Raw genomic sequence first — 22,227 nt, forward strand, 5'->3', positions numbered from 1 at the left:
AGGTAGAAAAAAATCTAAAGTTTGGATATTATATTAAAAAAAAAACAGATAAAGGATTTTATGGTATGAAAATGAGCTAAGGAAATAATGAAAAGTTAGATGATGTTTTGGAAGCAAGTGAAAATCTTACCGTTAGCAACCTGAGCTGTCAGTGATACTGAATCTGTATAGATAATATACACAAAATATTGTGACAGAGACAACGGATGTAAGCTAAGAGATGAAAGTTAAAATGACAGCAATAATGCAATGAAGTAAATGAAAGACTAAATAAAAGTACTACTACACCCCATGATAATAAGTACAGGGGACATTTTATTTGTTCTCTCTTCTTGAAATGGGGATAGAGGGGAAAAAAATCATTTTGTCCCTATTTAGTTTTTTTTAAAATAAATTTTAAATTATTTACTTAAAAGTCCAATTTGTGCTTTGATATTCAACAATGAAGATGTTATTACTGTCAGTTGGATTAAAGTCAGAAGTATAATTAAATATGTCTTAGCAGCAAGTATGTGTACGCACACACACACATATAAATATACATACATACATACATACGCCATACTGACTTTCCAGACACTGGTGGTCTGGACCCACTCATAAGTTGCACTAATTTATGAGCAGAAACTTCGTATTCATAATTTAATTTAGAGTGTGTTGGCCAAATTGACCCCTAATTCAGAAAAATTAGTAATCTAGAAAGACTTAGGAATCAAAGATTCTGGAAAATTAGTGTTGTACCTGTGAGTGTGTACACACATACATGTGTGTGTATGTGTGTATGAACACACATGCTTTGTCAAGTAGAGAGAATTCAATTTCAATACTGATGGTAGAATTAACTATATTTTTATATGGTACTTATGAAAAGCAGGATGTTACTCGAATTTCAGGTTAACCCCTTAGTTGAAACTATAACTATCAGTCAGTTCAAACACATGAGTGTTCATTTAACAGAGAAAATATCTAATGACTGAACATCCATGCATGTTTGAAGTGCCTGAGAGTTTATTCTGTAGTCTTACATGAAACTTAAATAACAGTCTGTATTTCTAAAGTACTGTATAAAGACATAATATATACTCTTGTTCAAAGCTGCTGATCTGCTCCACACAACTCAGAGTTTCATGTGAGCAACTTAAGTATTGAGGGAATGATGAATGATCAGCTTCGAATGAATAAATTCTACATGTATTGAGTACTTTTTCTCTTATTTTATCATCCAAGTGTTTATGTGCTTATCTACATACATCTGTTATCTTTTACTTGTTTAAGTCATTGGACTGTAGCAATGCAAGGTCACCGTCTTGAAGTGTTTAGTTGAACAAATTGATACCAGTACTTATTTTTAAGTCTAGTACTTATTCTATCAGTCTCTTATGCTGAACTGCTAGTTCATAGGGATGTAAACAAATCAACATCAGTTTCCAAGCAGTGTGTGTGTGTATGGGGGACAAACACAAAGATACACACACACACATATATACATGATAAGCTTCCACACAGTTTCCATCTACCAAATTCACACACAAGGCATTGGTCGGCTTGGGGATATAGTAGAAGACACTTGCTCAAGGTGCCGTGCAGTAGGACTGAACCTAAAACCATATGGTTGCAAAGCAAGCTTCTTAAATACACAACCAAAGAAGAGAATTTAAAATATTAATTTTCAATAATTTGGCCTGCATACTTGCTTGCATGGGTGACACACTCAAACGCTAATTAACATATCTAAAGGATTAAATTTGATATGAAATTTGTTATGAGAAAGAGGTGATTCTGATTGCCATGTTTAAAAAAACAAAAAAAGGCTCAAACACTAATTAGTGTGCCTAAAAGGTTATGGTATGAAATTTAATGAGGGAGGGACTTAAGAAACTATATGGAACTGCTGAAGCAAATATGTAGCAGTTGTTCAAGTGTTTTTTTTTTAGTTAGTAGTTTGGTTTGGTGTTTGAAAAATGGAGTTAGTTTCAACAAATCAACTATGATTTTTGTCTCCACATAAAAAACCTAAAAAGGTTAGATAACAAGTAAAATTGATTTTTAAAAAAATTCATCTCCAAATCTGTTAGCACTTTGATCTCACAGCTGTTTAAACCAAATGACAAACTGAAGTTGTAACATTCTCTAGGAAAATAATATTTGACTGGTGAGTTGGTGAGGCTGAAGTCTTGCTAAAATATTACAGTATTTGTGTCATCATCATCGTTTAACATCTGTGCTAACAATTCTGCCATTATTTTTTTAGTAAAGTTTTGTTTTTCTTTTTTTTTTCATTTTTATCAGTGTTACATTCTGACCATAGAAGGCAGGAAATACAAAACAAAATGTACACATGACAACCTGGTAGTGCCTCCCCCAGTTTTTATACTTTCTCCTACATCTGGTTTTAAAAATAACTTACACACACACACACACACCACTGTAATAAACGCTCCCTTTGGATGTTTTCAGATATTCACAGTTGATAATTTGAAGTAAAAGCCAATCATGAAGATTGAAACTATTGTTTGGCTGAGATTTAAAGCATTAGTTATAACAGAACAGAACAGAAAAAGAACAGAACACACTCACATATTGAAAGTGAGTAACGTGTGTATATAAAATATGGAAGCATTAAATAAATGCCAACTTTTTCAAACGATGCAAAAAGTAAATTAGAAAGACAAAACGACACATTTTAGGCACCAGGTGGTTAGGCCCTTACCTCCAGATGCTATAGTATCCTCAGAACCTGCTGGGGTAGAATTCATTGTTCCATATCCACTAGAACATTGCAGAGATGTACGGCTTGTTGTTGTGACAGCATTAGTTGTCGGTTCTTCATAATGGGACGTTAGAGCAGCAGTGGTAGCTTCTAGTTCTTTAATGGCTAATTCAAGACTGTTTTGCTGGGCCTGACCAAACAGATATTTAGATATTACAAGATCAGAACATAGTGACATCAATGTGTTATTTATATATAGATGTGTGTGCATTTGTGTAATGTACACACACATATACTATAAATATTATATATATGTATATATATATACACACATACACAAACAAACAAACAAACACATATATAAAATAGAATTTCTGAAAACAATGATATATTTATATATATATGTGTGTAATGTAACAAGCTACATACCAGTCACTGCCATTTTATTGTATGTTAATAAAAACCTCAATACATGCTACATAAAACAAACAACACCCCAATCTCATTAGTGCAATAATAATCAGTTAAAACATAATTAGAGAGTATTATTTGAACGATATTTAAAGATCTTGTTCTGCAAAATTCAAAAATTATTGAAACTACATTGGGTAATTTTTATTTAAGCAAAATGTTTTAATAATTAATTCAAATTGTGAAAATAAACCTCATAGTGTACAGAGATAGGGTAACATATACATATTTATTTATACATTTATTTGAGACTACAGACTACAAGGACAAAAGCTGAAATTTCATTGCTACATCCACAGAATTTTATCTCCTACACAAACCATATAATTTTGCTTGCCACACCATCTGGTTGACAAACAAGCTTCACAGTTTTACAATTAAGTTGTGTAGCAGTTAGCAAAGTGACTAATAATAAAGTTCTTGATTTAACCCTCTTGATGTCAACCTGCTTGAGACTACGCTTGGTTCTAGGCTACAATTTCACTGTCATAAAGTGATCTAAATAAAAACTTTCTCCCATTAAAATTTTGTTAATTTATGTTTCAAACACCAGTATAATAATTACAAAGTTATTCTACATATACTTGGTTATTTTAAAAATTAGCTGAAGGAGAAGAAAAAGTATATTTATTTCAACAGAAATATGCTAATGAAAGGGTTAAATTCATATTAGAAGGGTTTTATTCTTCATAAGGGTCAGTAAATAAAATAGTGTTTACCAGACAATCTCAACATCTTGCTACTCTTTTCAATTGCTAAATCTTATATTGGTGTCATATTTTGTGATGCCATTTTGCATGGCAGCAATAAAGTCTCAGTATTTTCAGAGCAATGAAATATAGATTACAAGGCTTGTAGCAACTGAAGTAATGTGTAAGTTCTTCACTATTCTCATATTTAATTGGCAATCTATCTTAATAGTAATTAATGTACAATATTCCAGAAATACCAAATAGAATGGTATCAAGACTTTTGATCAATTATCAAAGAGCAAACTGTTCGCGATTTGATATAATCCAATTGACATTCTCTTGTAAAATCCCCAACATTAACAGGATTATCGAGTATCGTCTTCAATCTTTCTGAACCCTTTGCCTGTCCTGTGTATCATATTTGGTACATAGGAGATATTTCCCTGTCATCCATGCATCATGTATGATACAGATTCCCAATTTTTTTTTTCAACCACCAGAGTAACTTGGGTCTTATGAAAGGAAAAATTTATATTACTCAGACTGAATGAAATGAGGATTGATTAAAAGTCTTAAAAGAAGCATGGATGTTTAGGAACAAAGTTATGAAAACTCTTTGGATAGGCAAAGGGTTAAGAATCACAGGTAGAATATTGACCAAGTGTAAAACTTTAACAACCATTCCTCAACACAAAATGTACATGCAATTTTTAAAATTCAGTTTTTTAAAGACATACAAACACCATTTTAAACTTCCCCATTAATGTCATTGAAACTATTTTGATTAAATGAAAATAGCATTTAATATATAAAAGAAAACAACAATAACTTTTATCAGAAACTGCAAATATAATGATTAACAAGCTTTAAGTAGAGATCATGCAAATATACTACATTAATTTTGTATTTTTCATTTTTTAATTTATAAAATAAAATGAAAATTCTTGAAAGCCCACAAAAGCTTCTTAAAAAAAAAATTTTTTTAATTCACCAAGGTTATCTACCTAAATTACCTGCTACTTAACTAAATTAACTAACGACATACAGAGATAAATTGATCCATGCTTTCTGTGATATAATGGGTTTGCATTTCCATTTTACTAAACATCAAATTTGCTCTATGTAATAACTTTTCACCTCCAAAAACATTAGTTTTATTTTATTCAAATACATACACACAATGCAGAAAAAAGAAGCACAAATAAACATTCCTTACAACATATAAAGCAATCATTATGAAAGTTAATAGAAACAAACAACAAAAACATTCAAATGTAAGAGAAGAACAAAGAAATCCTCAAATTGCACAAACTCTTTCCTGTAGGCCCTGAAGTTCATACAATGTAGAAGTGACTGCATGCATTATAAATAAGAATAACCCAAGCACCCAAATCAATAATTAACTCTCAGTATTTCTTTTACTTTATATAGAATTTTAAGAAATATATATGTTAAAAAAAATTGCTAAAGTTATATTCGTTTTTTTTTTTGTAGATAACAGGTAATTAAATAATTTTGGTATATTAACAATAAATGATGGACTGAGAATTTATCATTGAATTTAGAATATAATATATACATACACACACGTGTATATATGTGTATATAAAATTTGTTGGTGCAAGAAGTATATAGATATTTAATAGTCCAAAATAAATATGATTTTTTCAGAGTTATGGATCTTGATGAAATTAAATATTAAATTTAAACACGTATTTTGTTCAAGGAGTTACCTCCCTCTACTACTTTTCATTTATACCAAATGAAATGGGTGACTTTATCTTTATTTAAATGGAGATCACATATTTTATTTCCTGCCCGGTGAGTATGGAAGATGTAGAGAATTTAAAGGATTCTGGATATTACTAAAGTGAGAGTTGATAAATTTACCTACATTCATGAATAATTATTATTGATGATGAATTATAATTAATGGTTACTTTTACAGTGAAATTCTTTAAGTCTAAATTAAACAGATAGAAGTTTAAAATACTAAGCAAAAACTCCACCTTCACCCTGACCCACACATGAAAAAAAAAAAAAATGCTTGATATGGATTCCCAAATCAATTTCACACTTTTTGAAAGGAAATGTTCTTAGGTTTTGTGACTTAACACTTGTAAAATTTACTGTGTCCTAGAACAACAGAAAAATTAAAAAAGGGTGATTTCTTTGCCATCACCATTTCATAATCTCTTTCCTTGTTTGCATGTGTTGGATGGGTCCTTACTTGAAGGATCTCAGTCCTTACTTGAAGTTACTGCTCTTCTAGATGGATCAGAGAACCATGTCTTTATAGATGTTTCACTCGGACATGGTTTGTAATGCTTCACATAATTCTTAACACTTTACAAGAGTTTACTGAGTGCTTTCATCATGGGACCAGCACTAGCCATTTCTTTGAGAATATAAACATATATATCATCTCATATATATCATATAAACATATATATCATCAGCGTTTAACATCCATTGCACATGCTGACATGAGTTGGGCAGTTTGCCAGGACCCAACAAGTCTAAGGACTACATCAAGCACCAACGTCTACTTTGCATGGTTTCTATGGCTGGATGCCTCTCCTAATGGATTTATTACTTTAGACTGTACTGGGTGCTTTCTCATAACATGAGCAATTAGTAACGTTAACATGCAACTTGCAAGCCTAAGACCCCCTTCCACTCAGCAGGTGGATTTATACTAGGAGATGAGAGGTTAGAGTATAAGAGAAAGGGCCATACAACTTGGCCCTCAACTGCATTCAAGGATGACTTTGTATTATGTATCGGACTTTCATTAATTTAGTTGACCATGCAGTTGTGAACAGATGCAGACACCTCTTTGTCTGCCCATCCTTGACCTAGTTGAATATCTAGAATGTTACAACTGGAGAGAGAAAGCTGCAATGATATTGTGGATGGTAGTTTATTTATTGACCCCAGAAGGATGAAGCAAAGTTGGCCTTGCTGAAATTTGAACTCAGACCATATAGAAAGCCAGAACAAATACTGCAAAGCATTCTATCCAATGCTCTAATAACTCTGCCTTACATACATATTTTTCTCTGTCTTTATTTTCACAGAATATTCGTAAAAAGAACCCAGTATGCTCTGTAAAGTGGTTGGCATTAAAGAGGGCATCCAGCAGTAGAAACCATACCAAAACAGACCATTGGAGCCCAGTGCAGCTCTCCAGCTTGCCAGTTCCTCTCAAACTGTCCAATCCAAGCCAGCATGGAAAACAGGTGTTAAATGATGATGATTATGATGATTCTCATTGCAGCTCATAAAAATAGTTTTGTCTTTATTGCAGAAACATCAGTAGGCTCTATAACAAAGGGTGTATAATATAATATAATATAATATGGTATAATATAAACTATTTGCATTGGTAAAAGAGATTATATATGTATTAAGGGCAAGGTTTAAAAAAAAATGGTTTTAACTGTTACCCCCATCGTCTTTGTGCTGATTTTTGTTACAACTAGAATTTTATGGCTGAGAATATTGAATGCAGAATATCAACATTTTTCAAGTCAACCAAACATACAATTTGATTGGAATGTTTTACAAATGAAATTAAATATACGAAAAAAAAAATTTAAAAAAAAAAAAAAGGAAAGAAAATTTTAAATCACAAGATCCATTTGCGGAAATAGCAGATAATGGATTGATTTTTGAAATGTTAATACAATCAAAAGCAGATTTGATATAAAAATAAATCAGTGTAGTTGTAGTAGTACATGCATATCTACTGAAAGTAAAGTTTCCTTTGCAAGTGATAGACATATCAACGTGAAAAGAAGAAATGGTAAAAACCTCCATGCAATTACTATGAGTATCGTGCTTTTGATGAAGATCCACATGAGATACTCTTAGCAGAAAAAAGAAAAAAAATAAATTGCTGAAATAAATTTAGAAAATGATTGATGGAACAAAAGAAATGATTGCTAGAGGAAGAAAAAAAATTCTTTGTCTGGTTTGCAGTGATATATATGGATATGTTAAATGGTAGAGTGTTGTTTATTATGGTGGTGCTGAGGTTAATCTTTTAATGAGTTATGAAGTCTTGATGAGGCCAAAACTTGGCACCAAATTGCACGATGCAGGTATTAAGTTAATGATAGAAAAAAAATTGTCATAAGGCGCACTATATGTATATGTGCGTATGTGTGTATAGCATATTTGATGAACAATGATATTATTATTGATAGTTCAGCTTTCTCTGTCATGGTCAATGAGACGATCTCACACTACACACCTTCCTTCTAAGCTCTGCTGTAAACAGCAGAAGTGAGCTAGAATGTTAAAACTTAGTGCACATGCACAGTAGAGTTCAAGATCAACCTGTGCCAGGCAGCTTCACTCTGTGTGCTTGAGCTTCATTACTATGGCAACAGTCCGGATACTTATTGATCGAACCACATATATGTCTAAATGTCCTGTCACTTGGAGATAAGTTGCGAAAAATCACTGTGCTGATGACACTATTTGAGGCAGAAACAGGTCCCAAGTTGTCCTCTTGTTGTCAGACAATCGCATTGTCTTTTTTTTAATGGTATGTCAATTTTTGCTTCTTGAAATTATACCCCTTCCTTACTTCTCAATTAGGGATTGGTCCCACTGGCCTCTAAGTTATTTTTCTAACTTCTCTGAAAGTGGAGATAATTTCAATAAATCAAGAAGTTATGTTATATGGTATTTAATATATGTTTGTAGTTCAACTACATGCCATGGACCATTCAGAGTTAGTTATCCTTGGCTCATTTTTGAAGGAGCAGACCTTGAGAATAGAGACAGCATGTCATTGACGAGGTTGTGAATGATCATAAAAGAACTTTGGTAAATCAAGCTGAGTGAATGATTGACAGAACAATTAATCAAACAATCTAGTTAATTGGTTAACCAACTGATTCTCCAGGAGTGCAATAAAGTATGTATATGCATTTATATATATGACGGACTCTCCCATCGAAGATGACATGTGAGTGTTCAGCTTTCGCTGAATGATCTGCACAAATGATTTGTTTACAGTGATCAAATGTATGTGCTGGACATTAACTCGCTCATTCCATCAAACTGATGTCTGAACAGGTGCACGGTGTACCACATGTTAGGTGTTGAAGTGATCACAAAGCAACATGAGATGAAGCGTTTTACTCAAGAACACAATGCACCACTTGGTCTAGGAACTGAAACCACGATTTCGTGATCATGAATGCAACACCCTAACCACTAGGCCATGTGTCTTCATATATATATATATATATATATATATATATATATATATATATATATATATATATACATACACTTTTTTACTTGTTTCAGTCATTTGACTGCGGCCATGCTGGAGCACCCCAGGACTTATTCTTTGTAAGCCTAGTACTTATTCTATTGGTCTCTTTTGCTGAACCGCTAAGTTACGGAGACGTAAACACATCAGCATCGAGTGTCAAGCGATGGTGGGGAGACAAACACAGACACAGAAACACATACATACATACGACGGGCTTCTTTCAGTTTCCGTCTACCAAATCTACTCACAAGGCTTTGGTCGGCCCGAGGCTATAGTAGAAGACACTTGCCCAAGGTGCCAAGCAGTGGGACTGAACCCGGAACCATGTGGTTAGTAAGCAAGCTACTTACCACACAACCACTCCTACACCATATATATATATATATAATACTTATATTACATAGCTAGTAGAGTGTCAGTAAGTGTACACAAATATACACTCTTAACAATCTACTGGAGTTTTATATCTATTTCTTAACCAAGATCTGTCAAAGTCTGTTATTCAAATCCAATGAATTCTAATAAGAAGTTTATCATAAAATCATTTTAGCCATTGGATATAAATCCATTCACAGAAGGATTATTGAATATAAATCCAATCACAGAAGTATTAGAACTAAATTCAATCACAGAAATATTATTAAAACTAAATCCATTTGCTGAAGAATTATCCCCATATATTCTATCAATATACGATATAATGTCTTGTAAAAACTAAATAGAGCAAGCATCATTTGGTACTCATTATCAGATGAGTGGACTGGAACAATGTGAAATGAAGTGTTTTACTGAAGAACACAATGTGTTGCCTGGTCTGGGAATTGAAATCATGGTCTTGTAATAGCAAAATCAACACCCTGACCACTAGGCAGGTAGCTTCACTAAACACAACACTACAACTCTTGTGTCAGCAACGCCATTTTAAGCCTATTCTGCAAATCTTTCGAGAAATAATACCTGCTTTTGTCTAATCAACATCCAAATATTTTACTGTTTACTTGTTTCAGGCATTGCACTGTGGCCATGCTGGAGCACTACCTTGATGGATTTAGTCAATTAAATTTGCCCCCGTACTTCTTTTAAAGTTCGGTACTTATTTTAATGGTCTGTTTTGCTGAACTGCTAAGTTACATGAACATTAACATACCAACAGGAGTTGTTAAGCATTGGAGGAAAAACACCCAGACGTATACACACACAACGAGATTCCATACAGTTTCCATCTACCAAATTTACTCGAAAGGTATTGGTCAGCCTGAGTCTATAGGAGAAGACATTTGCTTGAGGTGTCATGCAATGGGATTGAACTTGAAACCATGTGGTTGCAAAGCAAGCCTCTTAAACTTTTTTTTTTTACCACATAATTATAAAACACTCCAAATCGTGATATATTTATTCAGGTTTTGCTATATATGTTGTACCTAATATGGCTATTAGTTCTTTTTATAATCATAAACTTTTTCTATAAAATGTTTCCATAATTTTTTTTTTTTTTAATTAATTTGAAAACATTCCAACCTTGAATTTTAATTTGATGTTTTTTTTTTTGTTTTGTTGTTGACTGCAAGTTGGAGTATGATTGATAATGTGTTTATAAATTATATCTGTGTATAGCAATCATGGAGTTGTTTACTATATAAATACTGCTGATGAAGGCTATATATATATACATACATACATATATATATATATATATATATATATATATATATATATATATATATATATATATATATATATATATATATATATATATATATATAGGCGTACAGACATTCCATGTACAAAGCTTATTATCATGCAATAAATGAACTAGAGTGTGTTCAGCTGAGCATAACAATAAATTAAAGCCACACTTTCTGGACTTAACTATGAACATTTTCAAGTGCTCAAACAGTACAGTTTATCAATAACAATGAAGGAATAAAATATTTGACAGAAGGTTTTATCCATAGGTTTTTTTTTTGTTTTTTTTTGTTTTTTGGGGTCTAATATCAACTAGACAATATTAAATTAGTGAAATTTTCCAGTGTTATTGTTTTCATCACCACCATCATTCTAATGTTCACTTTTCCATGCTTGCATGGGTCAATGAAATTTATTGAGGCAGATTTTCTATGGCCTGATGCCCTTTCTGTCACCAACCCTTACTTGTTTGCAAGTGAGGGATTATTTCATATGGCCAGACAGCTTTTCATGGAAGGCTAGAAACAAACTACATTACATGTATGATAGTGTTGCCATTTACAGCCATCACATGTCAGGACAAGAGTACCCCTAAACACGCAATTATATATATCATACAGACAAAAAAATAATATTTTGAACACTGACAACTTTTTCCATCACATAAGGGTAAAACACCCAATTTTTCTGTTGCTTTCATGGTTATACTATGTTTGAAATATTACTTTCTTGTCTGTATGATACGATACACATTCAATGTTTCCAAAAACAAAAATAAGTCTGTTTACATATGTTGTTGCATATATATATATATATATATATATATATATATATATATATATATATATATATGCATTATTGATGGACTTCTCTCAGTTTCCACGCACAAGGATTTGGTCAACCTGGAGCTATAGTAGAAGACACTTGCACAAGGTACAGTGCAGTGGGACCAAACCTGAGACCACATAATTGGGAAACAAGCTTCTTAGCCACACAGCCAAAACCATTTGAATATATCCAAATGGATATCCTCAAATGTGAAGCTATCTAGTATTTTGTTACTGAACTGATAAAACGAAAAGGTTATTCCATGAACAACAGTTGTTTGTGAATCCACAAAAACGAAGGGGATATTTCCTAATGACATTTGTTCAAGATAATCTTTTATCCTTTTACTTGTTTGTCATTTGACTGTAGCCATGCTGGAGCACTGCCTTAAAGGATTTTAGTCAAAAAAATTGACTTCAGGACTTATTCTTTTTAAGCCTAATACTTATTTTATCGGTCCCTTTTGCCAAACCACTAAGTTACAGGGACATAAACACATCAGCATCGGTTGTCAAGCAATGGTGGTGGGGACAAGCACAGACACACACACACATAAATATAAACATATTTATATATATATATATGATGGGCTTCTTTTAGCTTCTGTCTACCAAATCCACTCACAGGGCTTTGGTCAGCCCGAGGCTATAGTAGAAAATACATTTCTGTACATCCGCCTTAATTACGTAGGCCTATGTAATTGCACTGACCAGATACTATAATTTTGTTTTCCTTTTTAAATAGTACCATTTAACACTTTCACATTTAAAACTGGCCATATCTGGTCAAAATATTCTACTGGTTTTATATTTAAACCAGCCATATGTAACCTTTGACATTTAACCCACAATGTCATTCTAAAAACTAAACAACTGCATTACTGAAATCTTGAAGCTATGAGATAATACATCATTAATTTAAGACATTGTGAATGAGTAAACTTTACATATGATCGAATAATCTGAACACAAAAGGGTTAGGTATCATGAAAATATGCCTAACATAAGTTAATGCTGTTGGATCAAACACCTGCTATACTTAAAATCTGCAGTTAGAGAATGAACAAGATTACACACTATTTAAGGAACATTTCCTCAAGAAAGAGTGGCTTCAATTTTTTTGTCAATAGCAAAGACATTAGCATGCAAGAAGGAAAAAAAAAAAAGGCAAGATATTTGTGGTGACCCTGGTGAAATGCGCTCAAAGCAGACGTTGGTGCAGCTGCTGCAATGTGTTGTTAGCCCAGCAATATATATAAGTAATAGTAGTAGTAACATGACTAAATGATTAAACAACACTGAAGAGGAAAAGAAGGAGGAGGAGGAGGAGATTGTTAAGTATGGAGGTGATCAGTCTTGCCTGGTTAGAACCCTTTTGACTTGTAACCGAATCTGAGTCGGTGTCATCATCGTAGTCGCTGTGTAGAGCAGCAGTACAGTTTTCTAAGTCCCTGATTGCCTCCTGAATGTCGAGCAAATCCAACAAAGACTGCATGTGGGAGAGATATATATCAGCAGAGAAGATGAAAAATGGATGCACAGAACAAAAAAAAAAAAAGTGTAAGAAAAAAAATTGTAAGAGAGAGAGAGTGATCGAGAGGAAGAAAGAAAGGTGATAGATTTGTTAACATAAGCAAACTCAGAAGATTTATGATGCTGGCAAAAGATTTGAACATAGTAAGAAGTTCTTTGATTTTTTTTGTTTAGTTTGTTTTAATTTTTTAAATTTTTAATGGTTAAAGAAAAGACTAGTAGAAAGAATACTTATTACTTTATATCCGATTTAACAAAATAATTGTTAAATGCTTAAAAAACAAAAAAATGGGGAAAAGTGAAAAAAAAGGGATAACTTTTAGCACATGGAAAGCAGAATAGCTATACAGAATATGTACCATAGTTTTGAATAATATGAAAATTTTTTGGAAATATATCCCTGCAAACTTGATGGAAGCTAATTCTATTCTAACATCAGTACACACTCAGGCATACACATATATTCTCTCAGTTCAAGATGTCTGCTGTAGTTTGCTTGAAGCATTGTGATAGAGAAATAAAACACCAAAAATAGTAACGATGGAGTGCATGTCACAATGTGGCAAAGGAATAAATTAAGAACACTGGTTATTCAATTTGTACCTTTACTGCATTCTAAGGACCTATTTGTCTTTACTATTTTTACTATTCTCTCAGTATGCTTTTAGCATTTCTTTTCTTACAGAAGATAAAGTTGAGATATTGGTAATAATTCTGACACAAGGCCAGCAAATTTGAGGGGAGGGTACAAGTTGATTACATCAATTAGTACTTGTTTTATCGACTCCAAAAGGATGGCAGGTACAGTTAACTTTGGTAGCGTATGCGCTCAGAACAAGTGGCAAAAAAATGCTGTTAGGCACTTTGTGCAGTGTTGTAATAATTCTGCTAGCTCACCAATAATAATAATAATAATAATAATGATAATAATCTGCATTTACTGTATTTTTTTTGTTATTACTTTTCAAATATATCCTCAAATCATTTAAAATTGAGTTCTCATTATTCTAATGACTCAACTTATTAATCCACTTTATCAAATTGATAATAAACCTGATCCTAATTTATCGGAACCAATTGCTAAAAGCCAAGATACCAAAATACTGTAAATTAATTTACTTAGCAATTTGCTTTTTTTTTTGTCTCCAATAACCATGATTTGATTCCATGATTTAAGATTGAGATCAAGAAAAGAAGACAAAAAAACCCCAAAAAACAACAAAGAACAAAACAATTGTTTCAAAACATTAGTGAACTACATCCAATGACTGAGATTTCAAAATAAAATGATATTGATTGACAGAAAATTTTTCTGAAAATATAAAATTCAGAATGCCTTTTGGCAAAAGAAAACAGGAGAAATGAAGGTAAAAGCAACTACTATAGTTTTTACTGCTGCTGGAAAATAGCTGAAGTTAAATCAAGCAGAGAAACGTTGAGTAAATTCTTTTATTCACACACACACTATGCGCTATATGAATTACTAAGCTGTATCTTTATGATGTTAACTGAATGGTATGTAGATAGAAATAATAAGAGTTAATATTCCTAATCTAAACTTCGGTGGCAGTAGTAGTGGTGGTGGTGGTGGTGGATCTCTGTTTGACAACGAGTACACAGTTGTTTGATCTACTGAATTACCTGCTCCTGAATTAATGTATATGTAACTGAGTTTTCTACAGACACATACCTCCTTAAATGCAATTCTCAGGTGGAATCAGCATAAGTGTGTGACGACGTTGTACCTTTCCAATTACAAGTACAATCCACCTGACAGGCTTCTGTACAGTCTCCGTCTTCCCTATTTCCCTCACAAGGTATGGGTCGATGCAAGGCTATAGAAAAATCACAATGTCCAAAATATCACGCAGTGGAATTGAATCTACAATGACAAGGTTGTACCTTTCTCATTACAGGTACAATCCACCTGACAGGCTTCTGTACAGTTTCTGTCTTTCCTATTTCCCTCACAAAATAAGCGTCAATGCAAGGTTATACAAAATTATATATGTTCAAGATATCACACAGTGGGATTAGACGTGCAACCTTATTCTTCTTAACCACTCAGCCTACTGCATCCACAGTCTCAACTGTAGAGGACAAAAAGACTGAAGATTTCGAAAATATTTACTACTACACATCTAAAGATTTAGAAAAATTAAGGAAAGAAAATAAATCTCAATAATAAAAATGCATCTCTTGATACTTTTTCAACTGGCCGAATCAAGTGCCATTAGAATAACGAACCCTTTCTTGCTTACTTCAGCTCTGGCTTTTGATATTAACCTGCTTGAGATTGCACTTGGTTCTTTATCAAACTCCTGTTTTAAAGTGATCTAAATTAAAACCTTCCTTTAAAATTCTATGTTGATTTATGTTCCAATATCAGCTTAATAACGACAAAATTATTTTACTAAATTCTTCATTATTTTTTAAATTAATTGAAACAAAGGCAGTGTATTTCAATGCTGTGATCAATTTAACGCTTTTGGTAACAAGTTTAAATTAATCACATTGACTCAAATATCTTGGGCAGCCATGATGGATTTGAGCCATTCTAATGTATTATGAATCTGACAGTTTATGGAACAGTTTAGCCAAAGATAAGTATTAAAAAAAAAAAAAAAAAAAAAAACCTTGCAGAAACTTATTTTTATGATAGAAGCTTTGTGATAAATTCATTCTTCATTTATTTCTTTTCTTAATGACTGCATTTTTTTTTCTTTTTCTCCAATCCCCTTCTAATTTTCTCTAATTTTCAAAGAGTCAAAGAATTTAGTCACATTTCATTCCAGAAAACAATGTAAGAAAAGAAGTCAGTTTAAAATTAAACGAAAAACTGCATGCCAGAACAAAAATATGAAAATCCAGCATAAAAGAGAATTAAAAATTAAACATTTTCAAAAATAACAAAAACGAGAAAGGAAGATTAAAAAAAAAATAAATTATTAAGCATGCCAGAAAAGTGAGCAAAGAAGTGTATTTGCATTGATTGGTTAGAAGCTTGACAAACTGAGACAAAACAAGGGAGAGAACTGGCAGAAGGCAGTAGCAAGAGACTTAATGATAAAAAAATCAATGAAAATCAGTGGGAAAAAAAACAACAAAAAAACTGATATGTAATGATGTTTGTACAAAGCTATGAAAGCTCAGATGGTTTGTATATAAAGAAAAAAAAAAAAAAGGAAATGATATTGGTGCCTTCCCAGAGGGAATTTTACCAATGTAGAAAATAAAATGGCTTCAGCCAGGAGAGACTAAAGCAGAATCAAAGATTTTTGGATCACCAGGGGCTTGCCTAAAACTCAAAGGAATTCACTGTAATAATATTAGTAGAAGTCTTAACAATAATGGTTTCTAATTTTGGAACAAGGCCAGCAATTCTAGCAGGAGGTAGTTACTTGTTTATATTGTTCCCAGAGCCCAACTAGTAATTATCTTATCGATCCCAAAATGACAGAAGGCAAAACAGATATTTGAATCCAGAACATAAAGAGTGAGAACTGCTTAGCATTTTGTCCAATGCTCTAACAATAATCCGTTCTACTGTAGGCACAAGGCATGAAATTTGGAGGTGGGGGCAGGGTAAACCAATTACGTTAACCCCAGTGTTTCACTGGTACTTAATTTATTAAGCCGAAAGGATGAAAGGCAAAGTCGACTTCAGTGGAATTTGAACTCAGAACATAGCAGCAGACGAAACACCACTAAGCATTTCATCTGGTGTGCTAACCATTCTGTCTTAAATACTGACAATAATAACATTTATTTGTAATTTAGTTAAAGGGTCAGAAGTTTTAAAGAGAGGCGATACATCAATACCAGCCATACTAGTCCTTTATTTTATTCCCTTTGGAGTGATGAAAAGCAAAATTCTCCTCAGTGGAATTTGAACTCAGAATGAACAAATACATTTTTTTCTTTCTTGACACTTCAGCAATTCAGCCAATTTGGAGCCCTTAAAACAACCATCTTTATTTTAAGCATAAGGCCATCAATTTTGAAGGGATGGTAGGTAAGTTGATATCACTGATCCTAGTACCAAACTGGTCTTTGATGATCCAACAACTCGGACAACTCACCACTATATATGCATATGTATATTTTGTCTGTATAATTAGAGGTACAACTGTTATTGTACAAGTTAGAGCTCCACATAAGTTATCATTATCCAATCAGCTTTCAGTATGGTGGTTAGTCAACAGCTGTACTTAATAGTTATGATATACAGAGCTTATGTAGCGGAAAATTAAGATGAACACAAGTATAAATTACAAGTCCTGACATATGTATCACCATTGCAGTTAGCTTAAACTCAGCATCGGATGATCCAAGAGCATTTGGATGTTTAACTGCAATGGATCATCAAGGGAACATTTTATTGCATTCAGTTACTGTGATCTAATGCTGAGTTCCAAATCACTTGAGATGTTAAAGCAGTGGTTCTCAAACATTTTTTATCTATGAATTCTCTTTGGGTGGTATTTTACTCTGGTGAACCCTCATAACTACTCAATGTTTAAAAAATCCTATTCTAGTTTTATTATTAGATATTATTAGGAATTGGGGGAATCTCAACCATGTTTCGTGCTCTGCTACCATAACAGCTCCTTTATAGGATCTAGTTAGCTCAAGACATCATCAGGAGGAACCACGTCCGGTTTCGGCTCCTACTCTTCTACCATTTTGACGTGCCCCTCCCCCCTTCGGAGGTGTCTTCAGCTATGGTGTTGAGTGCATGTCTTCTTTCTTCTGTTCCCTGGCCTCTTTGATGTAGCGTCAACGAGTGTCAGCGGCTGACTGACTGTCTTGTCAAATTTCCCTTTAAATACCTGCTGCTAGGCTCCAGCAGGCAGCTCCAGCAAGTTGTCACATGATACTGTCTAAACTTTAACTGACAATGGAGGGCACGTAATCTTAGCCCACACAATCTCTAACAGAGACCGTCACCTGTCCAGTTTATTGCTCATAAATTTTAGCAAAGAATCTTATATTCGACCCCTAAGGGCCATATGGAATCCTGGTTGAGAACCACTGGATTAAAGAATGATAAAGGGATAGGAATAGGTGTCTTGCTGAAGAGGAGATACATGGCTTCTCCAACTGGAGAGCAAGAGAAAAGAGATAGTGAGGGTGAACTTATACAACAACAATTATTAATACCAGCCAAATAGTTCACATTAAAAAATAGGTTTTTTAAAAAAAAATTACTTATAAAGTTTCAAAATCTACAGGGCAATATTATTTTGATCATATGGCAGGGTGGTGAGGTGGGGTGGCTTCAAATATAGAAAATAAGGAATTGGAAACCTTTGATTAATAGATTATCAAAGCAATTAATAGACAAGGAGCCTACAGTATATCTATTTACTTTGCAGAATGCTTCCTAGCACTGTTTTTACCTTTGGATATGGACATAATCAATGGCAATCACATGACAAATAATTGGAATCAATCATATTCTATCAATACCTAGATTAATGAGAAATTAACAACTGTTAAAAAAAACAAACAACAAAACAAAAAACAAATATCTGGCCACCTGGTAAACCAGTTTTAACCCAAAATAATGATTCCTAGATATATGTAACAAAAATGTTACAAGAGGCTAATTAGATAATTACTGAAAAACACTATATATAAAGACTAAGATCATGAAATCAATGGTAGCTCACACACAATATGTTGACTTACATTGCTTTAGCCATAAAAATTCACTACTCATCTCTGCATTGAGTTCTACTATATATATATAATTTTTTCTATATTTTTCATATTATTTGTTAAGCACAATACTATATAATATAGCTCAGAGAAAAAAAAATCAAACAAAACAAAGCCAAACTTAAAAAGCCATCATGAAATGAGAAACAGAGGAAAATTGCAGATTCAAAGAAATGATAGAAAAGGATGCAGCTGCAACTTAAAACAATCAAAGAGTATTGTCCAGTAAAGGAGATGTGTAGAAATAGTGACTACCTAGAACCTTCTTAATAAAGCTAGCAGAGATCTCATCTAAGAAGTGAATACAGTGAAGAATTCAAAAGGTTTCTTTCATTTTTTCTTTTTGAGTATTATTATTTTTAAACAGTCACTTTGAAAACAAATATTAGCAAAAAGAGAACATTAATATATCTATCTATATATATATATATACGTTGGGATGTATCGAAGAGTAGAGATAAGTGGAGTGTAAATAGTTTTCAATAGCCTTTTAGGCTTTAAATGTGAATATATATTTTTATATTTGGTCATTCAGAACTAGAACTAACTGGACAGCTTTACGTTTCATCAGAGACAAAATATTGTGGTCAACATTTGTCAGTCTCTAATTCTAATGACTAAGTTCTGGAATCAGAACTATAAGTCTAAAAGGACAAGACCATGAAATTTCATATCTGGTGAAACTGGAAGTACCCAGCTGGTTCAGGTTCCCTTGCCTTACATTGAAGAGAGTTGAAATAGGGGCCAGCAACCACTTCTCCTCAAATATGTTATGAAAACCACCCAAAAGAACCAGAGATGCCAGGTGCAGATGAACCAACATGTTGTTTGGCATGGAATGGTTTGAGTAGTAGTAGCAGTAGTTAGGCTGATGCTCAACTTCTTCAGATTTCTTCACTGTTCTTAGTAGTGATAACAGAAGCAGTAGTGGTAATCATGGACTTTCCCATTGTTAGATGACATATGAAGGTTCAACAATTTCTTGCTGACCAACCATACAGATGTCCTTTTTTTTATGGTGACCAAATGTTTGTGTTCACATAAGCTCAGTCCCTCCATCAGAGAGACATTACGTGCACAGGTGCACGGCATGCCATGTATCAGATGATGAAATGATTGCAGAGAAATGTGAAACAAAGTGCTTTGCTCAAGAACGCAACACCCAGCATGGGAATCAAAACCATGATCTCACAATCATGAGTGCAACACCCTAACCACTTAGCCATATGTTAATAATAATCCTTTCTACTATAGTCACAAGGCCTGAAATTTTGGGGGAGGGGGATAGTCGATTACATCAACCCCAGTTTTCAACTGGTACTCATTTCATTGATCCCAAAAGAATGAAAGATAAAGTTGACCTTGGTAGAATTTGAACTCAGGACAAAAAGACAGACAAAATGCCACTGAATATTTTGCTTGGCATACTAATGGTTCTGCCAGCTTGCTGCCTTAATTGTAATAATAACAACAATAAGAATAATAATTCCTTCTACAATAGGCATAAGGCCTGAAATTTTGGAGGGAGGAGCTAGTCAATGCTAGTGCTCAATTGGTACTTTATTTCATCAACCTGGAAAGGATGAAAAGCAAAGTCGACCTTGGTAACGTTTGAACCTGGAACATAAAACCAGAAGAAATGCCACAAAGCAATTTATCTGGAATGGTTATGGTTCCACCTGTTCACTGATAATGATGATGATAATAATAATAATAATAATAATAATAATAATAATAATGGTTTCAAATTTTGGCACAAGGCCAGCAAGTTTGAAGGAAGAGCGGGTAAGTTGATTATATCAACCTCAGTGTTCAACTGGTACTTATTTTATCGGCCCTGAAAGGATGAATGGCAAAGTCAACCTCGGAGGAATTTGAACTCAGAACATATAGACAAAATGCTGACAAGCATTTCGCCTGGCGTGCTAACGATTCTACCAAAACGGCAAGAGCAATTACTAAAGTATTATTGGCAAAGCAATAGATCTTTGGATGTAATCAATAAAAACTGAGAGGAGGAAAAAAAGAAAAAAAAAGTGTCAGAGTCTATATTTGACTAAGACAGAAGATCAAAAGAAAAAGATTAAAAAAAAAAAAAAAGTGTATCCTGGAAGAGAAAAAACACTAATGTTACAATCATAAGATAACGTTTGAAATTGTGACAATGGCTGAAAATAGAAGAAACTGCACCTGTGACTTCTGCTCTTTACTATCTTTCTGCTCACAAGGAGATTGGGTTTGGGATTTACTCATCAGTTTGGATTCTCGCTGTTCTTTGCGCTGTTCTTGCTTGCGTTGCTTTTCAGCAGCCATATGAGCTAGGTCTGTCATGTTCACATAGGTCGGTTGTTGACCACCTTTGAAGACACAAAAAAAAAAAAAGGAAAAAAAAAAAAAGGGAAAACTTTAGAAAAGAGATCAAATAATTCAATAGTAATATCATTATCAAAAAATATAATTTATCCAAGAAAGCAATCAGTGATGCAATCAATATTTTCAAATCAACAAATTGTTGTGACAGCTTTTTGATAATCTATTTATTTTTGTGTTAAGTTAAAACTTCTTCTGACAACTTTTGCATGTAATTAATGTAATGCATTGTAGAGCAAGTGGACTTGCATGGCTTAGTGGTTCAGGTATTTGACTTGTGATCATAAGATTCCTGGACAAGGCAATGCATTGTGTTCTTGAGCAAAACACTTCATTTCACATTGTTTCAGTCCACTTGGCTGGTAAAAATTAATAATCCTGCGATGGACCAGCATTCTGTTCAGGGAGGAATATATATATATATATATATATATATATATATATATATATATATATATATGTGTGCCATAGAAACTAGGAAACCAGACCAAAGCTCCTTATAAAATAATGAGGACTAACCATTGCAGAGAAGGTATGTACAGGGATTGTTGTTTATTAAGCAAATGTTTGACCGATGTAAAGTGTTGAGTAACTGTCACTGCTCTAATGAAGGCCGGTCACAAACATCATCATCATCATCATCATGATAATTTAACATCCAGTTTCCATGTTGGGTTGGATGGTTTGACAGGATCTGATAAACCATAGGGCTGTGTCATGCTCCAATATCTACTTTAGCAATGGCTTCTTGAGATGGATGCACATTCCTAACACCAACCACTTTACAGAGTGTACTAAGAGCTTTTCTTTTGAGGCATTGGGACTAGTGAGCTCATTAACTAACTTGCAAGACAAGACCCCACTCAACTGAGTGGGAGTGTAGCATTGAGGGAGGTGATTTTGTGTCAGGTGTTGAGG

At 33.3% G+C, this 22,227-nt stretch overlaps 1 protein-coding gene across 2 annotated transcripts in view; it reads right to left on the reverse strand.

Moving 5' to 3' along the window:
• The window catches only part of LOC106883643 (uncharacterized), a 307,035-nt gene that overhangs the window by 20,603 nt on the left and 264,205 nt on the right, over window positions 1-22,227 (reverse strand). The window contains exons 15-18 of one of the 2 annotated variants that reach the window (XM_089357700.1): window positions 21,130-21,296; window positions 13,043-13,171; window positions 2,711-2,900; window positions 131-163 (exon numbers count right to left, since the gene is read on the reverse strand). In XM_089357700.1, coding sequence (XP_089213826.1) covers window positions 131-163; window positions 2,711-2,900; window positions 13,043-13,171; window positions 21,130-21,296 — 519 coding nt within the window. The remainder of the gene's footprint in view (window positions 1-130; window positions 164-2,710; window positions 2,901-13,042; window positions 13,172-21,129; window positions 21,297-22,227) is intronic. The other variant, XM_089357701.1, reaches the window with a different exon arrangement.

The sequence above is a fragment of the Octopus bimaculoides genome, chromosome 9 (genome assembly GCF_046866305.1).
Source record: "Octopus bimaculoides isolate indiv1 chromosome 9, ASM4686630v1, whole genome shotgun sequence".
Lineage (NCBI taxonomy): Eukaryota > Metazoa > Mollusca > Cephalopoda > Octopoda > Octopodidae > Octopus > Octopus bimaculoides.